This window comes from Durio zibethinus, chromosome 6 (genome assembly GCF_047325235.1).
Source record: "Durio zibethinus cultivar Kanyao isolate XHJ-2024 chromosome 6, ASM4732523v1, whole genome shotgun sequence".
Lineage (NCBI taxonomy): Eukaryota > Viridiplantae > Streptophyta > Magnoliopsida > Malvales > Malvaceae > Durio > Durio zibethinus.
Window position 1 is genome coordinate 31764471 of NC_143167.1, and position 26124 is coordinate 31790594.

A 26124-nucleotide genomic window follows, 5' to 3' on the forward strand; every position below is an offset into this window, starting at 1 on the left:
AAATATATATATATATATATATCGCTTAACTTTTTTAAAGTTAAAAAAATTTAAAAGCAGGATATTTTATGAGATAAATAAAAATGAAAAGATTAAAGTTAGATTAATATTTTTTTAAAAAATATAATTATCATTAAATAAAATACTTAAATTAATATTAAATATTTGGTTCAAATAAAAATTTTTGAATCAAATTTTTATTATTGAATATTAAATTAAAAAAAAATCACTCACAAGATATACAGCAAACTTGTTGGGAAAAGAAATATTGCAGTAATACATTAATTTAAATGAGAACCCCAATACTTCTATAAATTATAATTCTACCCTATTAAGCGGTGAATAATTTGCAATTCCCAACCTCTTTTTGCCTCTTTCTCATTCTTTAAAAATTGCAGAACGGTCCCCAATAATTTTTTTACAGCGCCCTTTTTTCATCTCGTCATCTCCGTTGACAATCCTTCCAAATTCTTCGAAATCCCCAAAACACCCTCCGCCAAAAGTCACCCATTTTTCCAGCTCGCTACCATTTCTAAAAAATATTTCTCACCCTTTATCAATATCTCAATCGCATGCCCTAATTCATCGAAATCCAACCCCAAATCGACTGATTCTCGAGAAAGTGAGAGAAAAAAGAAATCCAGCTGATCTATGGAGAGGATCGTCGGAGAAAAGTACAAGCTAGGTCGCAAAATCGGAAGTGGATCGTTTGGTGAAATCTTTCTCGGTATTTTTTTTTTCTTTTTAACAATTGTTCTTCTTTTATTAAGCTAGTTTATCTCAAATTTATCAATTTTGATATATGCTTTCTTTTTTCTTTTTGGTTTTGCTTTGTTTCAGCTACTCATGTTGACACGGGTGAAACTGTCGCGGTAAAGATTGTAAGTCTTCATTTGAATTTATTAGCAAGTTTTGATTTTTTGTTTATTTCTTTGACTTTGAATGTTTTGGAAGAAAATTTCAGCTGTAATATTAAGCTTTTGAGGTGGATGTTGGATTTTGTAACACAAAATTTCATCTGATATTGTAATTTTTTTTTAAAAAGGCTAATTTTGGGTGGTGATATCGAAATTAGTCAATATTTTGGTAAATTTATAAAATTGATTATGCAGCTTGATTTTATACTTGGAATTAATAACTTTTAGATCTCATCATGTTGATGAAAAATCTACTTTCTGAAGAGGGTAAAATCAAACTGATATAAATTAGTAAACTTTATTTTTGAGTTGGTGGCAGGAAAACAGGCAGACAAAGCATCCGCAATTGCTATACGAAGCCAAGCTCTATAATATTCTTCAAGGAGGAAGTAAGTTAAAGTTTTTGGTAGTTTTATGTTCACAATACTGACTTTTGTATAAGTATTCTTTCAGTTATGGTAATGCTATTGATATTTACACAAATCTGTTTCGTTTAGGTGGTATTGCACATATTAAATGGTCTGGTGTTAATGGGGAAGATAATGTGCTGATTCTTGACTTGCTGGGACCGAGTCTGGAAGACTTGTTTGTCTACTGTGGGAGGAAGTTTTCATTGAAAACAGTCTTAATGTTGGCTGATCAAATGGTAATTGGATGAAGAATTTCAAATAAGAATTGTCCAAATCTTCTTGTCTGATATAATAATGCTAGTTGCGTTTGAGTTGTAATTTGCATATTGCTCTATGTGAACATTTTTTTTTCCTTTTATGTGGTGTAGATTACGAGAATAGAATTTATGCATGCTAAGGGGTTTCTGCATAGAGACATCAAACCGGATAATTTCCTCATGGGTCTTGGCAGGAAAGCAAATCAGGTATATTTCTTCAATGTTTGATCTGCATAGATAATACTTCTCTTATATCCCTTTCTTCTTTATTTAGTACTGTTTTGTCCTCGTAGGTCTACATCATTGACTTTGGCCTTGCCAAAAGATATCGTGATCCCACCACAAATCGACATATTCCTTACAGGTAATGATTCAATTACCAGGTTCTTGCTAAACATCTGGTTTGGTTTCCTTTTTAACATGATTTGAAGACAAAGTTACTTGATGAGGGTTCCTTTTTTATTCATTTTAATTTCTATTTTGAGCCTGTAGAGAAATTTCAGTTTTCAGTATATTCTCTTTCTTGATTCATTTACTTGTGTTTTTGCTAATCTTGTCTTTTCTTTTCATTTCTCTTTCCCCCTTTTTTTTCTGGCTAAGTAGTGATTTTTTGTGATAACTCTTACAGGGAGAATAAAAATTTAACGGGGACTGCACGTTATGCAAGTTGTAATACTCATCTTGGAATTGGTAAGAGTTGTTTTCTTTCCTTTTCTTTTTAATAGAAGGCAGGGTTCTGAAGTTGTCTTTATTCTCTCTTTATTCTATGCAGAGCAAAGCCGTCGGGATGATTTGGAATCACTTGGCTATGTTCTTTTGTATTTCTTGAGAGGAAGGTATGCTCCGATTCACTGTCAATCCTCTTTTATGACTCGAGTATGTTAGGGTTGTAGTTGGACTTGTAAGAGCATTGATTTTACTCAATCCTTACCTTATTCATCTTAATAACTTTCATTTATTCAGATGTTATGCAGCAATGGATTCTGACTGTAGAAATCTGACCTTTGTTAATTTCTGCATTTAGCCTTCCTTGGCAGGGTCTAAAAGCTGCTACAAAGAAGCAGAAGTATGATAAAATATGTGAGAAGAAGTTATCAACACCCATAGAGGTATTTCCTTATTAGATAACTCCCTTCCACGAAAGGAAAATGATTTTAGTCAGTAATCGTTCAATTCTTACAATTTTTTTCATGTTCAAAAGGTTTTGTGCAAGTCACACCCTGTGGAGTTTGCGTCATACTTTCATTATTGCCACTCTTTAACGTTTGATCAGAGGCCTGATTATGGATTCTTGAAGCGCCTGTTTCGAGATTTGTTTACTCGAGAAGGTAATGAACTTCTTAAGTTCACCAAATTCCTCATTTTCTCTCCATTTTGCATGTTTGGGTTGCTATGTTAATATTTGATGGAGCTAGATTTCTGAACCGAACATCTTTCGTTTTAGTAGTCCTGTCTGGCATTGATTGCAACATCCTGTATCTGTGTGCACAGCATCCAACTGATATTTGTGTGTTCTGATTTTTAACTTATATTCTATGTTTCAGGATATGAGTTTGATTACATATTTGACTGGACCATTCTTAAGTACCAACAGACACAAAGGACAAAGACGCATCCTCAATCATCTGTTAGTATTTTCTTAATTCATTTTTATTGTTATTATTTTTTCTCTTTGGATTAGTCATTTAAAAGACTTGTATCTTGTGAAATATTTGTGGCCAGTATTCAATGATTTTTTTTTTCGACCAAAAATGTATCAGGAGTAATTTGTTTATTGTAGCATGAATCAATGTCAGAGGCTGCTTCGAATTATAGTTGGTTTTTTTCACTCAGTCTTATATGATCTTACTTGTTTCTCCTGATTTTTTTTTGTTCAGGATTTGCAGCCTTTTTCTGGTACAAGTAGCAGTCAAGCAATGCCTATGGATAAGCTTAAAGGTAGTTGCTTCAAGCATTTGGTGATATTTTTGTGGTAGTTTGTGTCTTATACAATATAGGGCAATTTCTGCTGTAGTTTCCATCTTTCACAAATTCTAGTTAGTTACTTCCGAACGGAAGATATTTCTCATTTTAACTCATTTTGGAAATTGTCTTTTATGAAGTGCATCTTTCCTTACTAATTTTTGAATTCCAGGAATCAAGGATGCTTCTCATTCAGGTGAAGTTATGGAGCATAGAGGACCAAGTAACCATGTTCGTCCAGATGTCCGCATGCAGTTTAGACCATCAGTTGGTCAAAATGTGAGTGAGAAACATGTAAGTTGCCTTGAAGCATGTTATATCATGTTTCATTTGCACTTGTAAACTGCAAGTTTAAATCTAGAAAATGAAATATACTAAAATTAATGTGGTATACTTTAAAGTGGCTTTTTCCCTTACCATCTCTTTTTACAAGTTTTAGGATAATGTAACTTCACTGGATGGTCCATTTAAAATAACTGCTGTGGGATATGACTTTTGCAGATGAGGAGCAGTTCAGCGATGCCATCTACTTCATTTGCTCTGCCTAGTTCCTTTAAAAAGAATCTACCAAAAGCAGAGGGGCCAACTGATGCCACAAGTAATGGCCATGGATTTGGGAACAAGACTGGTGCTTCAAGCAGCTGGATGCCATCTTTTCATAGAATATCTTCAGCCAAGTGATTGGTATAGGAAGACAATTTTCAAAAACTATGTCCTTGTTATAAGTTATTTTGAATGAATTTATTACATTTTAAGGAGTGAATGCTTATAGCTATATGTATCAGCTAAGCTCAGGTTGTGATTCTGGCTTTGGATTTTAGGGAACCTAGAGCTGGTGTTGTAAGTGTCATGAAGTTGGGACTTTGGATAGCTCAAGATCTTGCTGAAAGATGGCTGATTGTATTATCTGCTTTCCACAAGGCAACCATGAGAGCAAATATGTGGGATTGTGCTGCGATGTGGCCCATCAAAGCATGGGGACATTGGTTAAGCCGGTTTCATGTTTAATTGTTCCATGGATGATATGTAAAGTGTTTTCTCCATTCTTCTGTTAATAGATGATAAAGTTTCATTTGTGTGATACGGTTGTTTTGACCTTGTATCTGATTTAATTTAGGATGCATTTGCTTTCTTTTCTCATTGATTCATCATTTGGATCAAAGCCCTTAATGTTTACCTGGATCAATTTGAATCTAGGTACCTGCATTCACCAGAGTCTGAAAAAGGTACTGTAATCTAGAGTTTCAGGTACCGGACTATCTTGTTAGTTTTTTCAGATTCTGTCAGTTGTATTTTATAACTATATGTTTAGTTTGAATTTTATTTGCTTGACTTTGTACAATTCTCTCATTTGCCAGTGGATATGAGAAGAGTTTAATTGATCAATAGCAGTCACTGCTAATATTGAAGTGATATGAAGATGTTTTTGTAAATATCCATTTGGGGTATGGATCTCGGAAGTTTATACCTTAAGAGGATTGAGGTAATTCACTAAAATTTGTTCATTCGTTGTCAACTATTGCAGCACATGTCCAGTCATTAATTTTGTTATGGTTGAAATTTTGAAAAGCTGATTTTTTGGGCTCTATTGATGCCTCAGTATGAAATCTAGTGCTTAAATATGCTGGTTACGTATTGTTCAACTCTGTAAGGCAAAGCCACAAGCTTTTTCAGGTAGAAGAGGATGTCATCAATGGGATAGTTTTCCAGTTTCTTACCCATATTTTTTATGTTAATGGATTTTGCCCATGTATAAAAACATTCTTTCCTTGTATTCCTGATGTACTTTTGCAGTTGTTAGTAATTGTTTTAATGCATTGTTATAGGTCAAAGGGAAGTAGCCATGCTGAGAGGCGAGAGCCATGGCACATAGTATAGATGGGGCTGTGAAGTTGTACCGAGTAACTGGTAGCATGCTTGCTTTGAATTCAACGAAGTTACTGTAGAGGCTCAACAATGAAATTATTTGATCGTTGCCTCGGTGGTTTAACCCAAAATCAAGAAAGAAGTTAACAAGATTGAACCGAGTTTTATCCTTTCTTGGTTATTATTCATGCATTAAAAAGTGGAATTATATAAAAATCATTGCCTGTGGTCTGAGATGCCAATGCCTGGATGCGCTGTATTTCCCCAGCAAGGATCATTAAATTGGCTGCGATTTTATCACAACTTAAAAGTGATGAAGGGTATTAAAGATTCTTGTTTTTCATTCTTGATCCAAAGGTGATAATGCTGAAATATCCAGTCTCTCTCTGGCAACATTCTTAGCAAATGACCAGATGGTAGCCCTGCTTAGACCTCGTAAAGTGGATTATGAAGCCACATTCAAATACCCTACTCCCTTCATTAGCATATTGAGAAACATAATTGTTAGACCAGTGTTCAAATCTCCTGGAATGATAGAACTTCTCGTGTTGATTCCAACGAAGCAAAGAAACAAGTTCTTGTCAGGCCCCTATTCGGTATTCCGGGAAAACTATAATTTACTGGTCCAAAATGTCTTGGTTCTGACAACACAAAGGAACTTGTTCACTAAGTTCAAAAACAGTAAAAGAAATATTATTAGGGTACATGGTTTGTGTACAGATTTTAGTAAAAAGTTCAAGTAAAACTTTACCAGTCATCTATCAAATATCAACCTCTTTTTAGAGTCTAGAGAAAAGTTTTGGTGTAAAAAACTGGAATGTGCGTGGTTATGGCCCAGCTGAGCCCGTAAAGCCAGAGACCTTAGGGCGTCATTTGCTTTTATATTTCGACTTCTAGAGTGCTGTTCCAGGGCAATGTCCTGTTATAATCCAAAGGATATAGTGGGCGTGCGAGAGGGCCCCTGGCACTAGTTTTAGCTACTGATAATGGTGACAAAAGAAAACTCAGGTCATAATGACTAGGCCGCTCAAAAAAAAATTCCGTCTTTAACCCATTAATTCCTTTGCTCTTTATAATGTAAAGCTGAAAAACAGGAAGACGAGGACAAAGATGAACTGCCTTTAATGGGAGCATTTCCAGTACAATAGAATATATCCCCTCCCACTTTTCTCCCTTTTCGTTTTTCCCAATAAAGAAAAACCATGCAGCTTAGTTTCACTTCCCATCATAAATTTCAAACTGTTTCTTTCTCTTCTTTGGCTTGTTCTTGCTTTAGTTGTTGGAATCAAAGTCTCAGCTTTAGTGAAAGTGGAGAAGTAGACAAATTTAAAAGTAAGGGTTTTACTATTATAAGCTTGGCGTGTTTCATGAAAAAAATAGATGGCTAACTTGGCTGTTTGAATGGTTGTTTTGGTGTTAGTGAGCTCATGCAGCATTAAAAGCTCGTCCCAGAAGCTGGAAAATATAGATGAGAATGGTCCTGCAAGGTGGTTGCCAATGTCTTGTCCCCCTCCTGAAACTCCTACAGAGTCCATGGAGTTTCTTGCCAGATCATGGAGTCTCTCCTCTATGGAACTCTCGAAAGCCCTTGCCAAGACGCATATAGCAACTTCCAATGTCCTTGATGAGAAGTCATCTGTTTCTTCTGTTGGAAATGAAGAAACGCATGATACAAGCTCTACTGCTTCAAGGGAACCCGTAAGATCCCTTCTTTAATCCAAGCTGTTGTTTTAAGAAATATGTGTACTAAAAAAATATAGCTTTTGGTTTCTATACGGCTACGATAATTTGTTCTTGGAAAAACCGAAAAAGCTTAAATAATTAAAGACTAAGCTATAGGTGTAGAAAGCGACAATTAGTATACAATTTTCATGTTTGTTTGTTTGTACAGCTACTTCAGCAGTTACCTATTGGCGGTAGCCCTCCAACTTCCCCAAGGGAGAGTGAAGATCTGAAGGTACCTCGGTTTCTGTTATCTTTATCAGGCCTTCAATTAGTGGATGCTATTGATAATCTGTGCAATATTTTGTATATGTTCTTTTAAAAGTTACACTCTCAAGCTGTAATGCCCTTCAACCCCTTGTCATTAGTTAAACAGATTTTGCTGCAACAGTTAGCATCCACTGGCTCCAGGCTCCTGCCCTGCAGCCTTGATAGAATATTGTACTGTTCACCTGCTTGTGGTGGTGTGGAACAATCTGCTCCGGATTGTCACAAATATGTAGAGCAAGAAAAAAAAATGGATCCTACTGCAACCACTTAACGCTTACTTCTAACAGTTTTGTAATGTTTTAGGAACTATTTTTACTTCATCAAGCACTGAATCCAGAATTTCTCTCTAACCAGCAACTACTTAAAAATGGGGTATCTCCTCGTTCACCTCATCCTAGTCATCAATTTTCCTAAAGGTATCATCATACTTACCATTAATTATTGCCAATTAGAAGATATACAAGAGCATAGTAAGAGGGAGAACAATGGGGAGATGGTTGAAGGATCAGAAAGAGAGGAAGAAGCAGGAGATCAGAACCCATAATGCACAACTGCATGCAGCTGTGTCAGTGGCTGGAGTTGCAGCTGCCGTCGCAACACTTGCTGCCTCCAATGCGATGTTACCTGAAATGGCAACTAACTGTCCCAAGGCATCTTCTCAAGTATCAACTGCTATCGCATCTGCAGCAGCTCTCGTCGCATCCCACTGCATTGAGGTTGCAGAGGACATGGGAGCTGATCATGACCAAATTTTAACAGTAGTCAACTCTGCAATGAATGCTAGAACAAATGGAGATATCATGACCCTAACAGCTGGAGCAGCTACAGGTTGTTCAAATTGCTTCTAAATTCCATCATCTAGCCAGAAAACATAATTTTAACTATTCACCTTTTCACATTACTATTTACCGTGGCTACAAGACTGCCGTAATTTAATTTCACAGTAAATCATCAACAGCTAAGGGGATAGTAGCTGAAATAAGATAATGGAATGGATTTATCAGTCACCTCCATGAACATATCATTAATAGTTTAATATACAAATGATTTCAGAGGCCTCTCAACTTAAATCTAACAAATTAATGCAGCCTTGCGAGGAGCTGCCACACTAAGGGCAAGGCTGCAAAAGACTACGACATTTGCTCTAGGTGAAGAACAAGGTGAAGCGGGCAACGAATTGAACATCTCAACAGCATTGAACTTTGTCGCAACAGGGGGAGAACTACTTAAGCGTACAAGAAAAGGTACATTTTCACAAGTCTTATTAGTCAGAAATATGAAATCTTCAGCTTCAGTATTTGGTAACAAAATATTACATCTCATCACTATATTTATGTTGATGACAGGAGCTCTACATTGGAAGCAAGTTTCTTTCTACATAAACTCAAACTGGCAGGTACAAAGCAGGAGAAAAGAAATCCTAGTAACTATATTTATAGACTTCTAAGAATTTAGACAATTTCTAATTTGACTATATAGAATTTTGTCCTTCAAAATGTAAAAGCTCACTTGCTTAGCTACTTAAGCACAAGGTGATAGTGTTTTTTTAATGCATACTCTTACCTTGATCTCTTAGAAAGATTACAATTGTTTAATAAAACAGGTGGTGGCGAAATTGAAAAGCAAGCATATGGCAGGCACATACACTAAAAAGAAGAAATGTAAGCTAAGCCTCATACGCAAATAAGTCAATTTCGTTATTACTTGCTTGGGTTAACAGAGTATACACTTTTCTTCCAGGTGTGATCACAGGAGTCCATAATGACATCCCAGCATGGCCCAGAAGGGAGAAAGAAAAAAATGCTGAACAGAGAGCTTACTTTGGGATTAAAACAGCAGATAGGATAATAGAATTTGAGTGCATGAGTAAAGGTGACAAACAGATGTGGAAGGATGGAATCCAGCATATGTTGAATTATTGTAGCAATATAGCATATTTCTGAGAAACTAATTGGATTGATGGAAAAACTGGTTTTTCATTTCTGAAGCAATCATGTTGAAATGTACATATCTGATTCCCCAGGCAGTGGGCCTAATTTGCAAATAATACCAACTTCTACAGTCCTATACAGAAAAATTGGAGAAAAGAAGAAAAGAAAAGCAAAATCTACAGGTTGGCTTGGGTACATTCTCCGGTGAGGTTTTTTGAGAACGAAAATGCTTAACAGAAGCCAGCATCTAATCATAAATATTGTTAGAATCTCTCCCTGGATTCATTCAATAGGGCTAGTAGGTATAATGATATTTGATCACTCAAGCTCCTTCGGAAAATCAATGTTATCAACAAAGACCTGCAGGAAATGAGGAAAAAAGTTGAGGAGATCAATTCATTTGGATCTACAAGACCCTCAAAGACATACACTCCAAGCTAAAGCATTATTAGCCATACTGATTTCTAGCCATCAGGGTCCAGGCAAGCAGTAATCCTAGTGTTGATGCCTGGCAAGGGCCCGGGCTCACGAGTAATCGTTCCTCCACACAGCTTAATTGCTTCTGCAGTCTTATATACATCATCTGTGCCTATTGCTATCTGGAAAGACACAATTTCAGTCTACATATGGAATAGAATAGGCCTAATGAGGGATCGGTAATTAGATGCAGAGATAGGAAACAAAGATCAAATTCACGTGCATGCTGCTTAAACTGAAATACTAAAAAGCAATGCAGGAAAAAAAAAAAAGGAGTTTACCGCATAACCATTTCCTTTATCATATACTGTGACCCCATAGTTGTATGTCAGTTCCAGCACGGCATTTTTATCTTCAGGACCATAGCCCATCATGGCTGTTGTATACTGAAAAGCATGCAGAAATATTAATAGGAAACTATAAAATGACCAGATATGATCAAATATTCAATATTTTGATGGTCAGTCAAGAGTGTATCTTTACATTATACTCAGGATTATCTTTCTTCCGAAGTAGCTCCATGCCAAAAGCCTAAAAATTCAGGAACAAAGATTGGTATATAAGCATTTTATAGTGCTATAAGCCATAGAAGCAATTACAACTGCTAAACTTTAATAGAAAAAAGGATGCTTAACTCTGGAAAGCCAGCCACCTTCTTGTAGAAATTAATAGATCGATCAAGATCACCAACTCGAAGCATTACTTGACAAAGGGGCTCAGGAGTAGGTCCCCTCTCTAAAAGTTCAAACTTATAACCATCTAGATCTTCGATAAAAGCAATTATTGTATTCCCACCTTTAACAGGGCCAGGTTCCCTTGTAACCTTGCCCTCCTTTGCTTTTACTAGATCTACTGTTTTGGAAACCTACAAATAATTAGGATAGAAAAGTTTTGAGTTCATAAATTTGAATCAACAAAAAGATTTTAATAGAAAAACAAGAACTGAAATGAAATGGATGACTTCAAATTGACATAACTAATATTTTGCATGGGTTTTTCCAATATCAGTTCTTTGATGAGTGAGAACAGCTTCAGATTCAGTCAAATGTTGAATTACTAAGCATTAGGGCTATATAAACATCTGTATGCAGTTCTTTCATAGTTTTTAATTGCAGCCACAAGAGATCTAGTTGAAGAAAGAACTTACATCCTCTACTGCAATACCAAAATGACCAAATCCATTTCCAACATCATATTTATCAACTCCATAATCTGCAGAATTAAAATAAAAGTATATTAGAGACCAAACCTTTTTAGTATGTGAAATTATAATCTCTAATCAGTATTTCAAAGGTGAGATAGATGTATAAGCATTCAAACATGCAGAAATAAGGTAATTTTGACTCACTATAAGTAAGTTCAACAGCAAAATGAGAATCTTCAGGTCCATATCCAAGAAAAGCATTTGAATATCTCTCCTCAGGTATGTCACGCTTTCTTAACAACCTCATTCCTAAGCATTCAGTATAAAACCTGCAGTTTGACAATTTATTAGCCACCTGAATATATCAAGAATCACCATAGAGTATAAATATCAGTTACTCAATGTTCCAATCAATGAGAAGCATACTTTATATTCTTCTCCAAATCACCAACATGGTAACAGCATGAAGCATTCTTCTCTTGTCATTTTTAACCCAATTTAATGCATCTTGTTCATTAAAAGCGGTAGCCACATTTCCAGATGTACTACTCTCGATGGAGTTTCCTTCAGCTATTAATAAATGAGCTGCTTTTGCACCAAACAATTGCGAATGAGGGATGGCTGAACAAGCACCTAAACTTGGTTAGCATTGGTGAAATAATCCATTTGGGATGCATTTGCCTTACAAGTGTTTAAAATAGGGCCAATTAACAGCCTATTATTAAAGCAATGAACCAAATATCAAATCCACAATACCATTTACCTATTGGGGTTTTTCATTTTGATATTTGTGACTCCCTTCGAACAGTACAGGTTATAACACAACGAGCTTACATCTAAAAGAAAAATTCACAGTGCTGGACATATTGTTTAAAAAAGAAAAAGGAAAGGCATTAGCTTCACACTCTACTTAAAATTATCTGCAGCACTATGTAGTAAGGTTGAATAACAACCTTGACACTCCCACCATCAACCAGAAACAAAATGGTTCACTAAGAAAGCAAGTGCAAAACAATTAAATGGTCTATTCTTGAACTAAAGGAAACTGCATTAAAAATTTGGAATAACTAAATAACTCAATCTAAGCTACATTGTTTTTTCCTTGTTTTTCCCAACAAAATTCTGTCACAAATTAAACATAAATAAGAGTATGAAACAGACCCAAAAAAAAAAAAAAAGATATGGGATTTTCTTATAAAAGGGTTTAGAGCTTTTACCAATGCCAAGTTGAAAGAGAGCAAGTCTTCGAGAAGGATGGTGATTATCGTAACAGCTACGGATATAAGAAACAGAAGAACATTTAAGAGGGTTTGATGAGATAGAAGGTCTCTTCGTTGAGAAACTCAGAGAGAAAGCTGATGCAATTGGCAATGTCTCATCAGCATTTTCTCTATTTTTTTCTCTTTATTTTTTAGTTTCTAGTTTCTATTCCCCACACCAACGGAAGCGTTGGCTGATAATAAACTTCTTAGTTCACAGTTCTCCCTGGCTCGCGGTTTCGATTTTTGTCTTTTCAGCTAACAGACGACAGATACTCATGGCTTATCCGGGTTTCTATACAATGGGCTTCACGTAGTCCGCCTGTAAACGTCAGTCCAATTACTGGGCTTCAAAGCAGAAGAGGGCGTTTGTTTTTTTTTTTTTTTTTTGGGCTTGGTCATACAACTCTTTGAACAATTTCTTCCCTCTTAACAAAATAATTTATATTTGATGTATTATATTTTATAAGTAAATCATTTAATATTATTTTATTGATAAATAAATATAAATTTTTATAAATTTATAAAATAAATACATAAAAATTTACTATTAATTTTCAAAATTTTTTTATTAATGAAATAATATTGTATAGTTTATTGACAAATAAAATTTATATATTAACAATACATTAAATATAAATTAAAAAAATTATATAATATGTGAAAATCACAAAGTCTCAAATTGTATTTGCTTTTAAATTTTGATGAGTTTGCATTACATGTGTCTAGATTCGAATACAGGATACTACAAAATTATAAGATAGTTTCGGTGCATTAGTATAAATTGAGATGTCATAACATAAAAATGGTAAAGAGTAATCAGTCATCAGAATCAATTGAACAACATGGTGGCACATTTTTTTTTTCTTTCGTAAAAAGCCTCCTCAACCAGTGAAAATGCCATGGAACTTGGAATATTATAACTTATCACATTAAAGTATTTAATTACAACACACTTGAAGGGCTTTGGCAGTGAATCCTTTAATGATACTATACTTGTTAGTTTACTATTAGATCAGATCGATGAATAAGTCCCCAAAGAAGGCACCATCTTTGGATCCAACTTTATCTTTTTTTTATTGGTATATTAATAATTGAGATAGGGACGTACATGTGGTGGAGTCATGATGAACAAAATGACAAAGCAGTTGCCAACTTTTGCAGTAATCATGTAGACACTAGCCTATAATTTATAGAACAGAAAATATGGTATTGCCACTAGAGGTCAAAGCTGTCTAGCTAGCACCAACTACTTTAATTTTTCCATGAAAATTATCTAGGATGTAATGATCGGTTCAATTGACTTAATTTACAGATCATTTTGGTTTTGGAGGCAATTATGATTAGATTAAAACTTTGATCTATTCTTTTGTATAATAATTCTGTTGAAATCCGAATTGTAGTGATGATGTCAATTCATATATATGTGTGTGGGACTTAGTCCTATGATGATATTAGCGGATTTTGAGATGGGTTATTATATTTATAATCGGTGAAAATGAGTGAATAGAGTATTTTATTTATAATTATTATAATATAATTATTAATTAAATTTTAAAATTTTGTGAGTTTCATTAACATTTTATATAGAATCACGCTTATAAGTAAGTGATGAATTCTTATTTAATTTTTATTATGATTAAATAATTATAAAATTATAATAATTTTTTTTTTAAGTGATATGTTTCCGTGAAAATGATGATGATTACGGTAAATTAGAGATGATTTTTAATATCTGTCATTTTTTTTTTCTTGTCTTTTAACATTGAGGATTTGCTTTTAATCACAGGTCAACTACGTCTGCTTCCAGGACCCTAGAAATTTTATCTACACACAAAAAAAAAAAAAAAGGAGAAATGAAGGAAGAAAGAGGAAGATGGAAAGGGGGAATTAGAGTTTTCAATGGAGAATATGGAGATTGAATTTATCTTAATTTCACTGTTTGGACGTCAAATTATATTATAGAGTCAAAAGCAGACAAAAAAGGATGGATAGCTAACAAGAAGACTACTACACCAAACTCTTCACTAACTCGACATATTCATTTCAATTCCACAGATTGAGACCATTAGTTTATAGATAGGAAATTCGGAAGCTCAGCTTTTTTCTGGTAGTGGTGGAATGTGACAAAGCGGTGCCTCTCTGATTGAACCCCCTTACCCCTTCTTCTCTTTAACTCGTAAAAGTAGCATAATTAACTGATAAAAAAAAAAAAAAAAAGCTTGTATGAATGGAATTCATGCTTAATTCGTGTTTATAATTTAAATCTTAATATTTATAATTTTTTATATTAAATAAAATTAAAAAAAAAACTTTGCGTAGATATAGATGCAAATAGATTGTTTGCATTAATTAATAAATGCACTTCTTTCTACCAATAACCTTGCATTGAAAGGTACCTTTTTATAATTAAAACAACTTAAAAGTTAATTATTTCAATAATTGAGTTTATATATGCATTAATGAAAGAAAGTCAACTAAAAAAAAAATGAAAGAGATATTTGAGTACTATAATGAATAAGAAAAATGCTATTCACTTTTTTAATTTCAACTTTACATTTTATATATTTGACAAATAACATAAAAATTATAATAATGTTTTAAGTTGGATCATCAACAATTTTGATTCTTTAAAGATAGAAACTCAGCTTGTTTCACTTTTATGGAGAGACATGCGTGTGACATAATGTGATCAGACTTACATATTCATAGAATTTCAATTAGGAGAAACCGATTTTCATGTCCTGCTTTTCCTAGTTTTGGATGAAGATTCTCTTCCATTTTTATTCTTAATCTCACTAATAGTCTGTAAAAGTGTTTTACGTATATTGCACTTGTACCATACGTATACCATTGATTAGCTGGTATAATATAGATTAAGATAAAATAATTTTAATCAATAATTAAATTATTTTATCTTAATCTTTATACATATTAAATATAAAATAAAATAAAATTATTTAATTTAATTTTATTCATAATTTTATTTTTTTATTTATTATAATTTAATATATCAAATACATTCTTATTTTTTTCGGATATAAACAGAGCCGATGTGATTAGGTTTTAGTTTTCTGTTTTTATCATTTGTAACAGGGAAAATACAGCAAGTCAACTGGCAATAGGAAAATAATTGTAAAGCTTGATAACGTGCCATCACTTCTTAAAAAAAAAAAAAAAAGGAACGAAATAGTCGAACCATTACGCTTATATATAGCATTGTGGTCGAACAAGTACAGCCAAGCTAGCTATAACAATTATTTTAAGGCCTGTCATATCATATTCCTTTGGTCAGTGCCATCGTCGAATAGCTAGCTAGCTATAGCTAGGCTCAGTCCTGATACTTTCCGGTCACCATGCCGAAAATCGCTTTAGGAACGAGCCGAGAGGCTGCTCAGCCTGACTGCATTAAGGCCCTTGTGGTCGAGTTTATCACCACTTTCCTCTTCGTCTTCGCTGGAGTTGGAGCTTCCATGGCCGCTAGTAATCAATTAATTAACTTAATTGATTTGGATCGTTATCATGGATCAACTTCTTTTTTCCAAAGGATTTATGTCGTTTTTCAAACTTGTTGTGATGAGCAGGTGAGCCGGGGGCAAATACACTGGTGGGCTTGTTTGCGGTGGCGGTGGCTCACGCCCTTGTGGTAGGCGTTATGATTTCGGCTGGACACATATCTGGAGGCCATCTTAACCCAGCAGTCACGCTTGGCTTGCTCTTCGGTGGTCACATCACCTTGGTCCGATCTATCCTTTACTGGATCGATCAGTTGTTGGCATCTTCAGCTGCTTGTATTCTTCTCAAGTATCTTACCGGAGGATTGGTAAGACAGGGCTTTAGGATTCTGATGCTTAAAACAACAACCCAATTGGATTGAATCTAATGTTACAGATTTGGGTTAACAAATTATGAACAAGTTTTTACTTAAATTGTATATTCGTTTAACTCGTTCTTTCTATCGTGCAGAGTACTCCGGTTCACACATTGGCAAGTGGAGTAGGCTTCCTTCAAGGTGTTATATGGGAGATTGTTCTGACATTCTCCTTGTTATTCACAGTCTATGCCACTATTGTAGACCCCAAGAAAGGTTCCATCGATGGGCTAGGCCCTATGCTTACTGGGTTTGTTGTTGGGGCCAACATCTTAGCCGGAGGAGCTTTTTCAGGGGCTTCAATGAACCCAGCTCGATCATTTGGACCTGCTTTGGTGAGCTGGGACTGGACAGATCACTGGGTTTACTGGGTTGGACCCCTGATCGGTGGTGGGCTTGCTGGGTACATCTATGAACACTTCTTCATTGTTAGGACTCATGCTCCCCTTTCTCACGAGGAAGAAGCTTTTTAATTTCCTACACTATTGTTTCTTTTCTCTATCAATGTATCACGTTTCCAGTGTGTTTCCTTCCTCTAATGATAGCTTGATGTATTTTGAGTCTGTGTTTAGATTATCTTTTTGTGAATTAATCGATAACTAATAAAGAATTTGGTTTTATTTCCTAAATATTTTATTGTTATTGTGTTTCTCTTTCTCACCCTGCATATCTTTATTGGTTTGGAATTATTTTTTTGGTTGATAGATGCTCTTGTACAATTATTTCATCCAAAAGCAAGGGGTCAGTGCCCAGTGGAAGGGCAAATGCAACATGCCCAAATGAAAAGCATTGGCACCTAATCCAAAAATATGAGAAAAGTTTGCTCTTACTAACAAGCACTATGTTGCGAAATGTATTGTGTACACTCAAACCTTGTCTTATAGGAGTAAATTCCTTGGCCGGTGAATCGAGATCCATCGGCAAATCTGGCTAAGCAAATGGAGCAATAACAATCACAGCGTTTAGGAGGGATTTCAACCAGGCTTTCAGACAAATGAGAATTGAAGTATCGAATCAATAGTCCTAATGTGACTGCCAAGCTTTACAGCAGTTACCCATTAGCATTTCAGTTTCATTCAAGGATCAACCTGTTCATCAAGATTGCAGTTTGTAATCCTCGTTACTCCTATTTAAATGATACCCTGTTGAGTAGCTGAGACATGGTGATGGAAGGCATAAAAGAGGTGAATAGATGATAGGTCCAATTAATGGTACTACAAAGTTTAGGTGCAAGGTTGTTTGCCAGATTAATTTCCTTCAATAAGAAGTCTGGACTTTGATATTTCATATGGGGATGAATATTTATTTATTTCTCACCAAGGGTCCTACTATTGCAGACTGGATATGTATATATGACTTTGGCCAATATTACATCCTTTTTTACTTTCAGTAGTTAGGGCCATGTGGTATTTATTCATGGCACCTGCCTAGGCTACCTAATATCTCGACTGAATGTTCTCTGGAAATGAAATTCAAAGTATACCCCAAACCCCTCTTTGGAAAACAGAAGAAAAGCCATTTTCTTGGCTTGTAAAATCATCCGAGCACTTTGACTCATTCTCAGGCATGAGTTGTCTTTCTCATATGTCACATGAAATCAAGCAATCATTGAAGTAAGTCATTGGAGATGACCCCCAAAATGTGAAGCAGCATTGTGTGAAAATATTGATTTCAAAGCTAACCATGGAAATTCCTTGAAATAACAAGATTTTATTTTTGGCAAGCCTTTGTTTGTACAAGATTGCGAAGAAAAGAACTAGCAACAAAACTAATTAAAAAAATAAAATAAAAATGAATTACCATGGGACACATTGCCTTAAATCACTGGAAATGATTACCTTGAAGCTTCTTCTCGACCCAAGAAGGAGACAACACAGGGCTTATCTCATACTCCATCGTCTTTGTCTTTGAATCGTTTCGCTCTGCAAAATCGAAACAGATTTTCTCTTCAGGCATGACTTTGACCCTCCATACCTTGAAAGTTTGGTCCAAACTAGCACTGTATACCAAAAATCCCATCAGAATTTTTTCCATTTCTAAACAAGCAGCCAAGCATCTGACAGGCCCTCTATGTCCATCCAACACTGCCAAACACTCATGAAAACAACTTCCTTCCTCTCTTCTCCAGACCCTAATCGTTGTATCTTCTGACCCACTAAATACCAACTTCTCTATAGCCGCCAAGCAGAGAACTGCAAAACGATGACCCTGTAAAAATCCACCATGGTTGAACCTACCTGACATTTTTTCTTTCTCCCAAAAGTTGATGGTTCCATCAGATGAACCTGAATAAAGAAAACAATTGTTGAATGTTGTGCTTAAGGCTAAGGCGTTAACAGGGGATTGTTGGAATTTCAATGTCATGGTTAACGTGTGAGAATTTTCTCTGTATACTCTCCTCCATATCTTCACCGATCCATCAGAAGAGCAAGTAAAAACACACCCATCATCTTGGTTGACCACTATTGCATTGACGTTGCTTTCATGAGCCACAAATGAATCTACACATTTTTTATCTAGAAGCCGCCAAGCCTTAACTGTTCTGTCGTATGAGCCAGTGTACAAAAGCCCTTCAGCATGGTAATAAGCCATGCAAGAAACACAATCTTTGTGTTGTTGGCTGCTTGTCTTAGGAAACAGAAGAAATGAGCTTCTCTTTGGGAGTGTTGATATCTTTTTGAATCTAAAACTATCTGAAGCCGTGTAGTTCCAAATTCTGATCTTGCAGTCCCTATGTGTAGTGAAAAGCATGTTACCATAAGCGAAAATGGCACGGACTTCACCAGAACTAGCCTTGATATATCCCCGCTCGATGCAGTCAGGCTGCCTCCATGCCCGGATACGATTGCTATCTGAGCCAGTGAAAACTAACCCTTTTGAGAGTGCAATCGAGTAGATATTGCCTTCCTGGCGGTGAAGAGAAGCGATGCAATGGTAGAGGAGAGCTGGGGATGGGGTTTGAAGAGGAGAGAGTGTCCATGGTGATTCAGGACTAGCCGGTGGAAACATTGAGTGCATGGTGGCACTTGCTCGGGGGCTAGAAGTTCTTCCAGGGCTGAATTGGAGATCTTGGTCATACCTATCTACGTTAGTAGTTCTAATAGAAAGGCGAGGAGGTGATTGCGTTAGATTGTTTTCCTCATCCATGAAACCATGAAGAGAATTTCTGCCATAGAATTCCATGGCAAAGAATTGGAGGGAGAGAATGAGATATCGAGGGATTAGGGTGAAAACGTATGAGAGTTGGCTATTGAGATATAAGGAATGCATTGCATTGGTGGTGCAGTTATGTGAACTTAATTTGGTGAGTTGGGGTTATTGGTATGGTCTCAATGGCACCATTAAAGAAGACAAGCTACGCAATGGAAGCCATGACATTATAAAATAAATCCAGTAATATTAATGAGAGGTCATGTTTCGGGACTACCTTGCGTTGAGAATCATTTCTTTTCCCAGGCAATTTCCCTTTCATTTCCAAAGGACACTTGTAATTTCCCTTCGGAAAGAGGGCTTCTGGTGCACTTTGTTTGTAAAAAAGTTCAGATCAAAAAGATATAGAAGGTAATAAGTAATTAACTGTAATTTTGTAACAAGTACATTTGTTTTGAAATCATATATTTAAAAATCTTGAATATAAAATTGATGACTCATACTATATAGAAGTAGAAACTCATTTACAAATAGAAAAAAAAAATGATAAATTTATAAATAAATTTCTGTAAAATTCGTAAAATCATGTTTAATATCCGTCCATTTTTTCTTATTTTGAAAGATAATGTAAATCCATTTTTTAAGTAATCCAAAAGCCATGCAATCATTCGGAGCTTACAAGGTAAGATCCTATAGTGCAAGAGGGGGTGCATGCGGTCTAACAAATCTTACCTTGATATAGAAATTCCAATCCATGTATTAGGAGCCATTGATCACTGAAAACTATCTAAATAAATTAAAGTTTAGGGATCTAAATGAGATTTTGGTCTTTAATCAAGGTGAAATTTACTTAATGGGTTAACAAAGTACTTTGTATCATCTTAATATGGGTGGTTCTGATCATTTATCGTTGTTAAAATATTAGGTAGCCATCCTACTTACTGATCATAACTACAATAATTAAGAATAAATAGGAACTTTGTATCATCTTGACGCACGTGGCACCTCTTTTCCATCAGTTTTTTAAAATTATTTTATTTTTATTAAAATCATTTATTTTTGTTTTATTTTTATTTTTAATTTTTTATTAGATAAATTTTGTAAAAAAAATAAACGAAAGTACGAATAAAGAAAAAAAATTGTATTCCATTAATTTTTATTTGAACAGGTTTAATATAGATGCATTTAATCGAAAAACACCGAGATCAAGTCCAAATCTTTTTTGAATAAAGGATCGGGTTGGAAATTTATTTAAGGTATTTTATTTTGTTTTGAGTGTCTTGTGTGGTACCTCTTTGCTTTTTTTTTTTTTAAAGTTTTTTCTTTTTTGGGTTTCATTTTTAAAGTTTTTTACTTCTATTTTTTCATTAGAAAAATTTTATAATAAAAAAATTAATTGAGACAAAGATAACAATAACTTTTATCAGATAAATTTTGATTCATTTTGATTTAATTAATACGCTTTCTCTTCATTCAAAATAATTGAGTTGAATTTTTTTTTTAAATTAAGCTTGGATAAAAAAAATGCGATTTTTGATCTTACACCTCAGCTTGGTTTATATAAAATATAAATATAATATTTATTTAATTATTTAATTATATATATTTTATTAAAAAATATTATTTAGTACATTAATTAATAAATTCACTCGTCATCTCATTTGTCTTTTTTTTGTCATTTTTTTATTTTTTAAAATTTTATTTATTAGATAGATTTTGGAATGAAAAAGATAATGATAGGGATGACAAAACCAACTACATTTGATGATTTTGAATTGTCATAATCTAATTAATTTTTTTTTTTAAAGGAATTGGGTTAAATTTTTTCTCTTTGAACAATTTTAATCAAGTCAGGATAGGGTTTTACATGTTTTGTCCCCACTCTTTTTGGGATATATAAAAAAAAATATTTTATTATTTTTTTAATTTATATTTATATATTATATTAATAAATATATTATTTAATATCTTAATTTAATAAAAATATATTTATATATAATTATGTTTTAATCTATATTAAAAATAAATACACTAATATTTATTTGTATATTGTCATCCATTAAAATTTGATATAATAAATTTAATTTTTACATATTTAAAATATAAATTACAAATAAAAAAAAATTTTACAAGTAAAACACGAGTCTAATTCTAGAATAATATAATGGGCCGAATTGGATACTTTTTTAAAAAAGTCAAAAGAAATATTCGCAGTACTGCTAGTGCTTATCATCAAGTTGTGCTGCTTGTTCATGTATAGGGAGACTAGAGATGGGATGACGACTCACCTGATCTCATAATTTTGCTTTCACATTTCATAGCTTCACGGATTAGTTTCCAAGAAACTACTAGGATTAACAATTCTTCTTAATTCTGATTTCTTAATTTGGCCATTTACTTGATATACAGATAATAAAAGTCTCAAGCATCTTCCATTTGGGATGGCATGACATTTGCTGATTTAAATGTTCTTTTGGTCGTCGGCTCATGTCTGCGTCAGATCAGATGAACCTTCCTGCACATATATTTTACCTTTATAAATACTAGTACAATTTTTATTTGCTAAAGTCTCCATTTCAATATCACATGCAGCAATTTACAGGACGTAACTTCGTTATTAGTCTTTTCGTAATTTTTCTAAGGAAGAAAACCTTTATGGAGATGAGATGTGGAGCCCTTTTTATCTTTTGAGTGTGGACCTAAATTCGTTGATTTCATACAAAAAAAAATGAAGAAAAGAAGAAAGAAAGGCTACTACTAATATATACAGTGCGTGTGCAAGGACAAAGAAAATTCGCTGCAGCTACATTTGTGGAAAAAGCAATGACTTTCCCCTCTTTTTATTTCTTCCCCCCAACGCCCATGTCCCAATGCTACAAATTACTTTCTCAAGTTTTAGACGTCAACCATGGATCGACGCCTTCTTGAAACCATTCTAATAGGGGATATACCAAACTTTCTCAACCTCATTCAAGAAGATGAACATATCATTGAACAGACGGTTCCAAGATCCCTGAACACAGTCTTACACTTGGCTGCTCGTTTTGGGCATGTAGAATTGGCGGCAGAGATCGTTAGGTTGAGGCCGGAGATGGTGGCGGCAGAGAATGAGAAGTTGGAGACGCCATTGCATGAGGCTTGCAGGGAGGGGAGAGTGGAGATTGTGAAGCTCTTGGTGGGGATTGATCCTTGGGTTGTTTATAAGGTGAACATGGAGGAAAAGAGCGCGCTGTTCGTGGCATGCGAGAGAGGGAAGGTTGATGTGGTTAAGCTCCTGTTGGATTGTCCATGGATGCTGATGTTGGAGGTGGATGCGTCGATTACTTCCCTTCATGTTGCAGCTTCAGCTGGGCATACAGGTAACTAATATTTTCTCTATCTTCCAGTTTAATCGATTTGCAGGGTTAGAATTTTTCATATATATATGATGATTTTTTCTTTTTTGAAATGGCATATATGATGAATTATTTCATACAAAAGTACTACTGATCATGCCTATATTGATAACAAGATAGGTAAAAATCTAATCCTTGTACAGGAATTGGTTTTAATTATTTAGATTTTTTCACCTTAATATAGCGTTTGATATTATTTTCAAAATCATCGTAATAATTTAATTATTATAATGATAAGATTATTAAGATGATTTGCTATAATATTAAATTATCATATTTGATATAATATTATAAATCATCAATATTTAAATCATTCTGTTAGGTATCATGTGAAAAAATAAATTGTATAGTATAAAATATTTAAAATAATATTTTAAAAATAAAATATTTAATGCTTATTGAATCAACAATTATAAAATAATTAAACATTATTTTACATAAAACTATAAAGTATAAATCAATTTTAATAAAAATATATTTTAAAAAATTACTAAATAAATTTATTATCATTTTTCTAATCAATATAAATTTATAACATAAAACCTTTTTAGAATAAATGATTAAAAAAATTAATTTTTAAAAATTTTTAGTGGCAAGCCTCTTGGAGTAATATTAACTATATTTTTTGTAAGAGTAAATTAATTAGAAAATAATATTGAAAATTACTTCCCTTTGCATTTTTTAAGTTGAAAATTAGATTACTTCTCAAAATAATAATTTTATCACTTTAGTGATTTTAGATCATTATCAAATAAAATTTTTAAATTACTACTAAATAAGGTAATATGATAACTGAATACAAATCATTATAATTTTTTAACGGATTACCCTATATCAAGCACTTTCTAAGATATTAACATTTATTGATATAGGTTGAAAAACTCAACTTATTAATGGCCCTCCATAGCATTATATACAATATTTTCATTAGTTTCTTTTAGAAAAAAAGATATTTATATTATCCTCAAATTCTTTACTCTATATAAAAATAGATTTAAAATTGTCAAGTTAATAAGTAGTAATTATAAACATTTTTAGTTATTTTTGCCTAAATTATCTTGATTTGAATATTATTGTAAGTAAACAAGTAAAACTATACTATCACTGGAGAAAAGTTATTAAATAAATATAATTTGTTTTTGAGAAAATTATTGTAAGTAAATAAGTAAAACAATCGAGGTTGGATCTTAAAATCAACTTCAGTACTATTGAACTATATTGCATTTACTTTACTTGTATTATTAATTGGCAAATTAAACATATGTTGCCGACATAGAAGAGGACCACAGGTATGAACACAAACAAAGAGGGCCACATTCATTAATAATTCCAAAAAATGGTTAGTTGGACTTGGACTTAGAAACCAGCAGGAGAAGTTATCAAACTTCAATAAAATATTTGTAAAATCAGCTGTTAAAATTGTGCTGTTGAGATTAAAGACCCCCCTGTGACCGCGACCGCACCCGAAAAATTGCATGCTATAATCGGCACCGTTAATTTATGAGAAAAGAAAATATGATTTTCTGAATGAAACAAGCAATGACGTATACGAGAAAGGAAGAGAGTAAATTGAATGTTTAACTTATTCCCAAAAACAATATTTACATTGGGAATTTTGGTCCTGACCAAATTTCACCATGAAATTAAAAGATGTGGCGATGGAGATTCTAAAGGCACGTCCCGATTTTTCCTGGAAAAAAGACATGTGTGGTTGCACGCCTTTACACCTCGCTTGCAGCAAAGGTCATTTGGAGATAACCCGACTGCTCCTAAGGTTGGACGCTGACCTCTCTTCCTTACAAGACAATGAGGGCCGGACCCCGCTTCATTGGGCTGTCATCAAAGGCCGAGTGAATATCATCGATGAGATTCTATCCATGAGCCTCGAGTCTGCTGACATCATAACCAAACATGGAGAGACAGTTCTGCACCTAGCAGTGAAGAATAACCAATATGAAGCTGTTCGGTACCTTGTGGACAATCTCAACATAACAAACCTGGTTAATATGCCTGATATTGAAGGCAACACTGTCTTGCATATAGCAACAGCTGGAAAACTTACTACGGTAAGACCTCTCACACCTTAATTAATTTACCAAAAAAATTTATATATCTTGAGGGATAATCGGACATGGCATTTGATTATGTGACATAACCCAGCGTCTTTGCCTTGAAATCAGATGGTAATTTACCTTCTGAAGCTTGGTCTGGATGTAAATGCAATAAACCGAAAAGGATTCACTGCTATGGACGTTATTGAATCAGATGCAAGCAATTCTGGTGCTCTTGCAATATTACCAGCATTACAGGAAGCAGGGGCTAAAAGATGTGACCAACTACCTCCAGGTTCACCACAAATTCAATACGTACAGGAAAGCAGCCCAAAAATTGTCCCTTCTAAGTTGGCAAAAAGGAAACCAGAGTCTCCTACACAACAACAAGGTCGCCGCCAACGTCATCGCAGAGACAAGCAGCTGGAACTCCAAAATGAAGGCTTACGCAATGCGCGTAATACTATCACTGTGGTTGCAGTTTTAATAGCCACTGTCACATTTGCTGCAGGCATTAACCCTCCAGGGGGGTTTGACCAAAGTACTGGAAAAAGCATCATGGGAAGACAGACTTCTTTTAAGGTCTTCATGGTTTGCAACATCGTGGCATTGTTCTTGTCACTAGGCGTAGTCATTTTCCTAGTTAGCATTATCCCGTTTCGGAGAAAATCCATGACGAAGTTACTGACAGTAACACATAAGGTGATGTGGGTGTCCACGTCATTCATGGCAGCAGCTTATATTGCCGCCACGTGGACTATAATGCCACGTGGAGCGGGTTCTGTATGGGTGCTGGTGGCAGTGGTTTCCATAGGGGGAGGGAGCACCATGGCTATATTTACGGGCTTGGCGGTGCTATTGGCTAGGCATTTGCTTAGGAAATGGGAATGGAGAAAAAGGAAGGCAAAGAACGGAAGCCCGAATAGCAGCATTAGTCGAGTTGAAGAGATGCAGATAATTAAGAAAGGTACCCGCGACTCTACTAGCAATTCAGATATCGACAGCTCTGATCACGGATTCCACCCTTACTAGATATTAGGTAATTTTTGCATGACTAGATCGATAGAGCTATTAATTTATTTACTGATCATAAACTCTGATGGAGGGGATACCATCTGTATAATTAGGCTACAACAGTTAAATATTTATGTGTAATTACAAACCCAAACGTAAATTGTTACCAGTTCATCAATTTTTTAGTTTCAGCTTTAGATTTGATATCACTGAGAAATGTTCCTAAGATATGACTATTCGATCTCATATTAACGACAACCAGGTTCTCTAATTGTTTGATTGGATCATTTAATTTGAGCTACAATATAACTTGGGGGAACTTATGAGAGCATATTGTGTGTGTATATATATATATATATATATATATATATAATCGGGGATTCTTTGACAGATAATGACAAGAGTGGAGTTTTTGTGGATTAACGGTA

At 34.3% G+C, this 26124-nt stretch overlaps 6 protein-coding genes across 15 annotated transcripts; 4 read left to right on the forward strand and 2 right to left on the reverse strand.

Annotated features, from left to right (window-relative positions):
* Window positions 1-455: 455 nt before the first annotated feature.
* Window positions 456-5755, forward strand: LOC111286772 (casein kinase 1-like protein 3). Of its 9 annotated transcripts, XR_016343097.1 has the most exons (19): window positions 464-727; window positions 841-881; window positions 1237-1306; window positions 1415-1563; window positions 1696-1791; window positions 1878-1948; window positions 2213-2274; window positions 2357-2420; window positions 2609-2693; window positions 2786-2912; window positions 3129-3211; window positions 3462-3522; window positions 3719-3825; window positions 4048-4230; window positions 4368-4572; window positions 4744-4794; window positions 4905-5029; window positions 5147-5220; window positions 5373-5755. XR_016343097.1 is itself a non-coding variant. In XM_022876965.2 (15 exons), exons 1-14 carry the CDS (start codon window positions 652-654, stop codon window positions 4225-4227), a joined length of 1287 nt encoding a protein of 428 aa, XP_022732700.2. In that variant the 5' UTR covers window positions 456-651; the 3' UTR covers window positions 4228-4230; window positions 4368-4627. The 9 variants fall into 9 exon arrangements, 3 of the variants coding, with proteins under 3 accessions (XP_022732700.2, XP_089619074.1, XP_022732701.2); XR_016343096.1 differs by lacking the exon at window positions 5147-5220; XR_016343094.1 differs by lacking the exon at window positions 5147-5220 and having other exon boundaries at window positions 466-727; window positions 3719-3840.
* Window positions 5756-5903: 148 nt separating this feature from the next.
* LOC111286771 (phosphoinositide binding protein) lies at window positions 5904-9429 on the forward strand. 2 transcript variants are annotated; one of them, XM_022876959.2, is made up of 9 exons: window positions 5904-6744; window positions 6833-7110; window positions 7304-7369; window positions 7708-7776; window positions 7857-8232; window positions 8493-8648; window positions 8751-8800; window positions 9008-9065; window positions 9145-9429. In XM_022876959.2, exons 1-9 carry the CDS (start codon window positions 6615-6617, stop codon window positions 9345-9347), a joined length of 1386 nt encoding a protein of 461 aa, XP_022732694.2. In that variant the 5' UTR covers window positions 5904-6614; the 3' UTR covers window positions 9348-9429. The 2 variants fall into 2 exon arrangements, with proteins under 2 accessions (XP_022732694.2, XP_022732698.2); XM_022876963.2 differs by having other exon boundaries at window positions 7860-8232.
* Window positions 9361-12546, reverse strand: LOC111284458 (putative lactoylglutathione lyase, chloroplastic). The gene is made up of 10 exons (XM_089762949.1): window positions 12174-12546; window positions 11720-11813; window positions 11383-11577; window positions 11161-11285; window positions 10960-11024; window positions 10448-10677; window positions 10296-10343; window positions 10094-10198; window positions 9794-9934; window positions 9361-9695 (listed from the first exon to the last, which is right to left on the reverse strand). The coding sequence occupies exons 4-8, from the start codon at window positions 11261-11263 to the stop codon at window positions 10183-10185; spliced, it is 462 nt and encodes a 153-aa protein (XP_089619075.1). The 5' UTR covers window positions 11264-11285; window positions 11383-11577; window positions 11720-11813; window positions 12174-12546; the 3' UTR covers window positions 9361-9695; window positions 9794-9934; window positions 10094-10182.
* Window positions 12547-15456: 2910 nt separating this feature from the next.
* LOC111285099 (aquaporin TIP4-1-like) lies at window positions 15457-16715 on the forward strand. Its single transcript, XM_022874343.2, has 3 exons — window positions 15457-15698; window positions 15800-16038; window positions 16182-16715. Exons 1-3 carry the CDS (start codon window positions 15572-15574, stop codon window positions 16557-16559), a joined length of 744 nt encoding a protein of 247 aa, XP_022730078.1. The 5' UTR covers window positions 15457-15571; the 3' UTR covers window positions 16560-16715.
* Window positions 16716-16845: 130 nt separating this feature from the next.
* LOC111286182 (protein JINGUBANG-like) lies at window positions 16846-19621 on the reverse strand. The gene has a single exon (XM_022876009.2). The coding sequence runs from the start codon at window positions 19354-19356 to the stop codon at window positions 17908-17910; it is 1449 nt and encodes a 482-aa protein (XP_022731744.1). The 5' UTR covers window positions 19357-19621; the 3' UTR covers window positions 16846-17907.
* Window positions 19622-22019: 2398 nt separating this feature from the next.
* On the forward strand, window positions 22020-25905 carry LOC111286563 (uncharacterized). The gene is made up of 3 exons (XM_022876595.2): window positions 22020-22595; window positions 24282-24697; window positions 24812-25905. Exons 1-3 carry the CDS (start codon window positions 22145-22147, stop codon window positions 25712-25714), a joined length of 1770 nt encoding a protein of 589 aa, XP_022732330.2. The 5' UTR covers window positions 22020-22144; the 3' UTR covers window positions 25715-25905.
* Window positions 25906-26124: the final 219 nt, after the last annotated feature.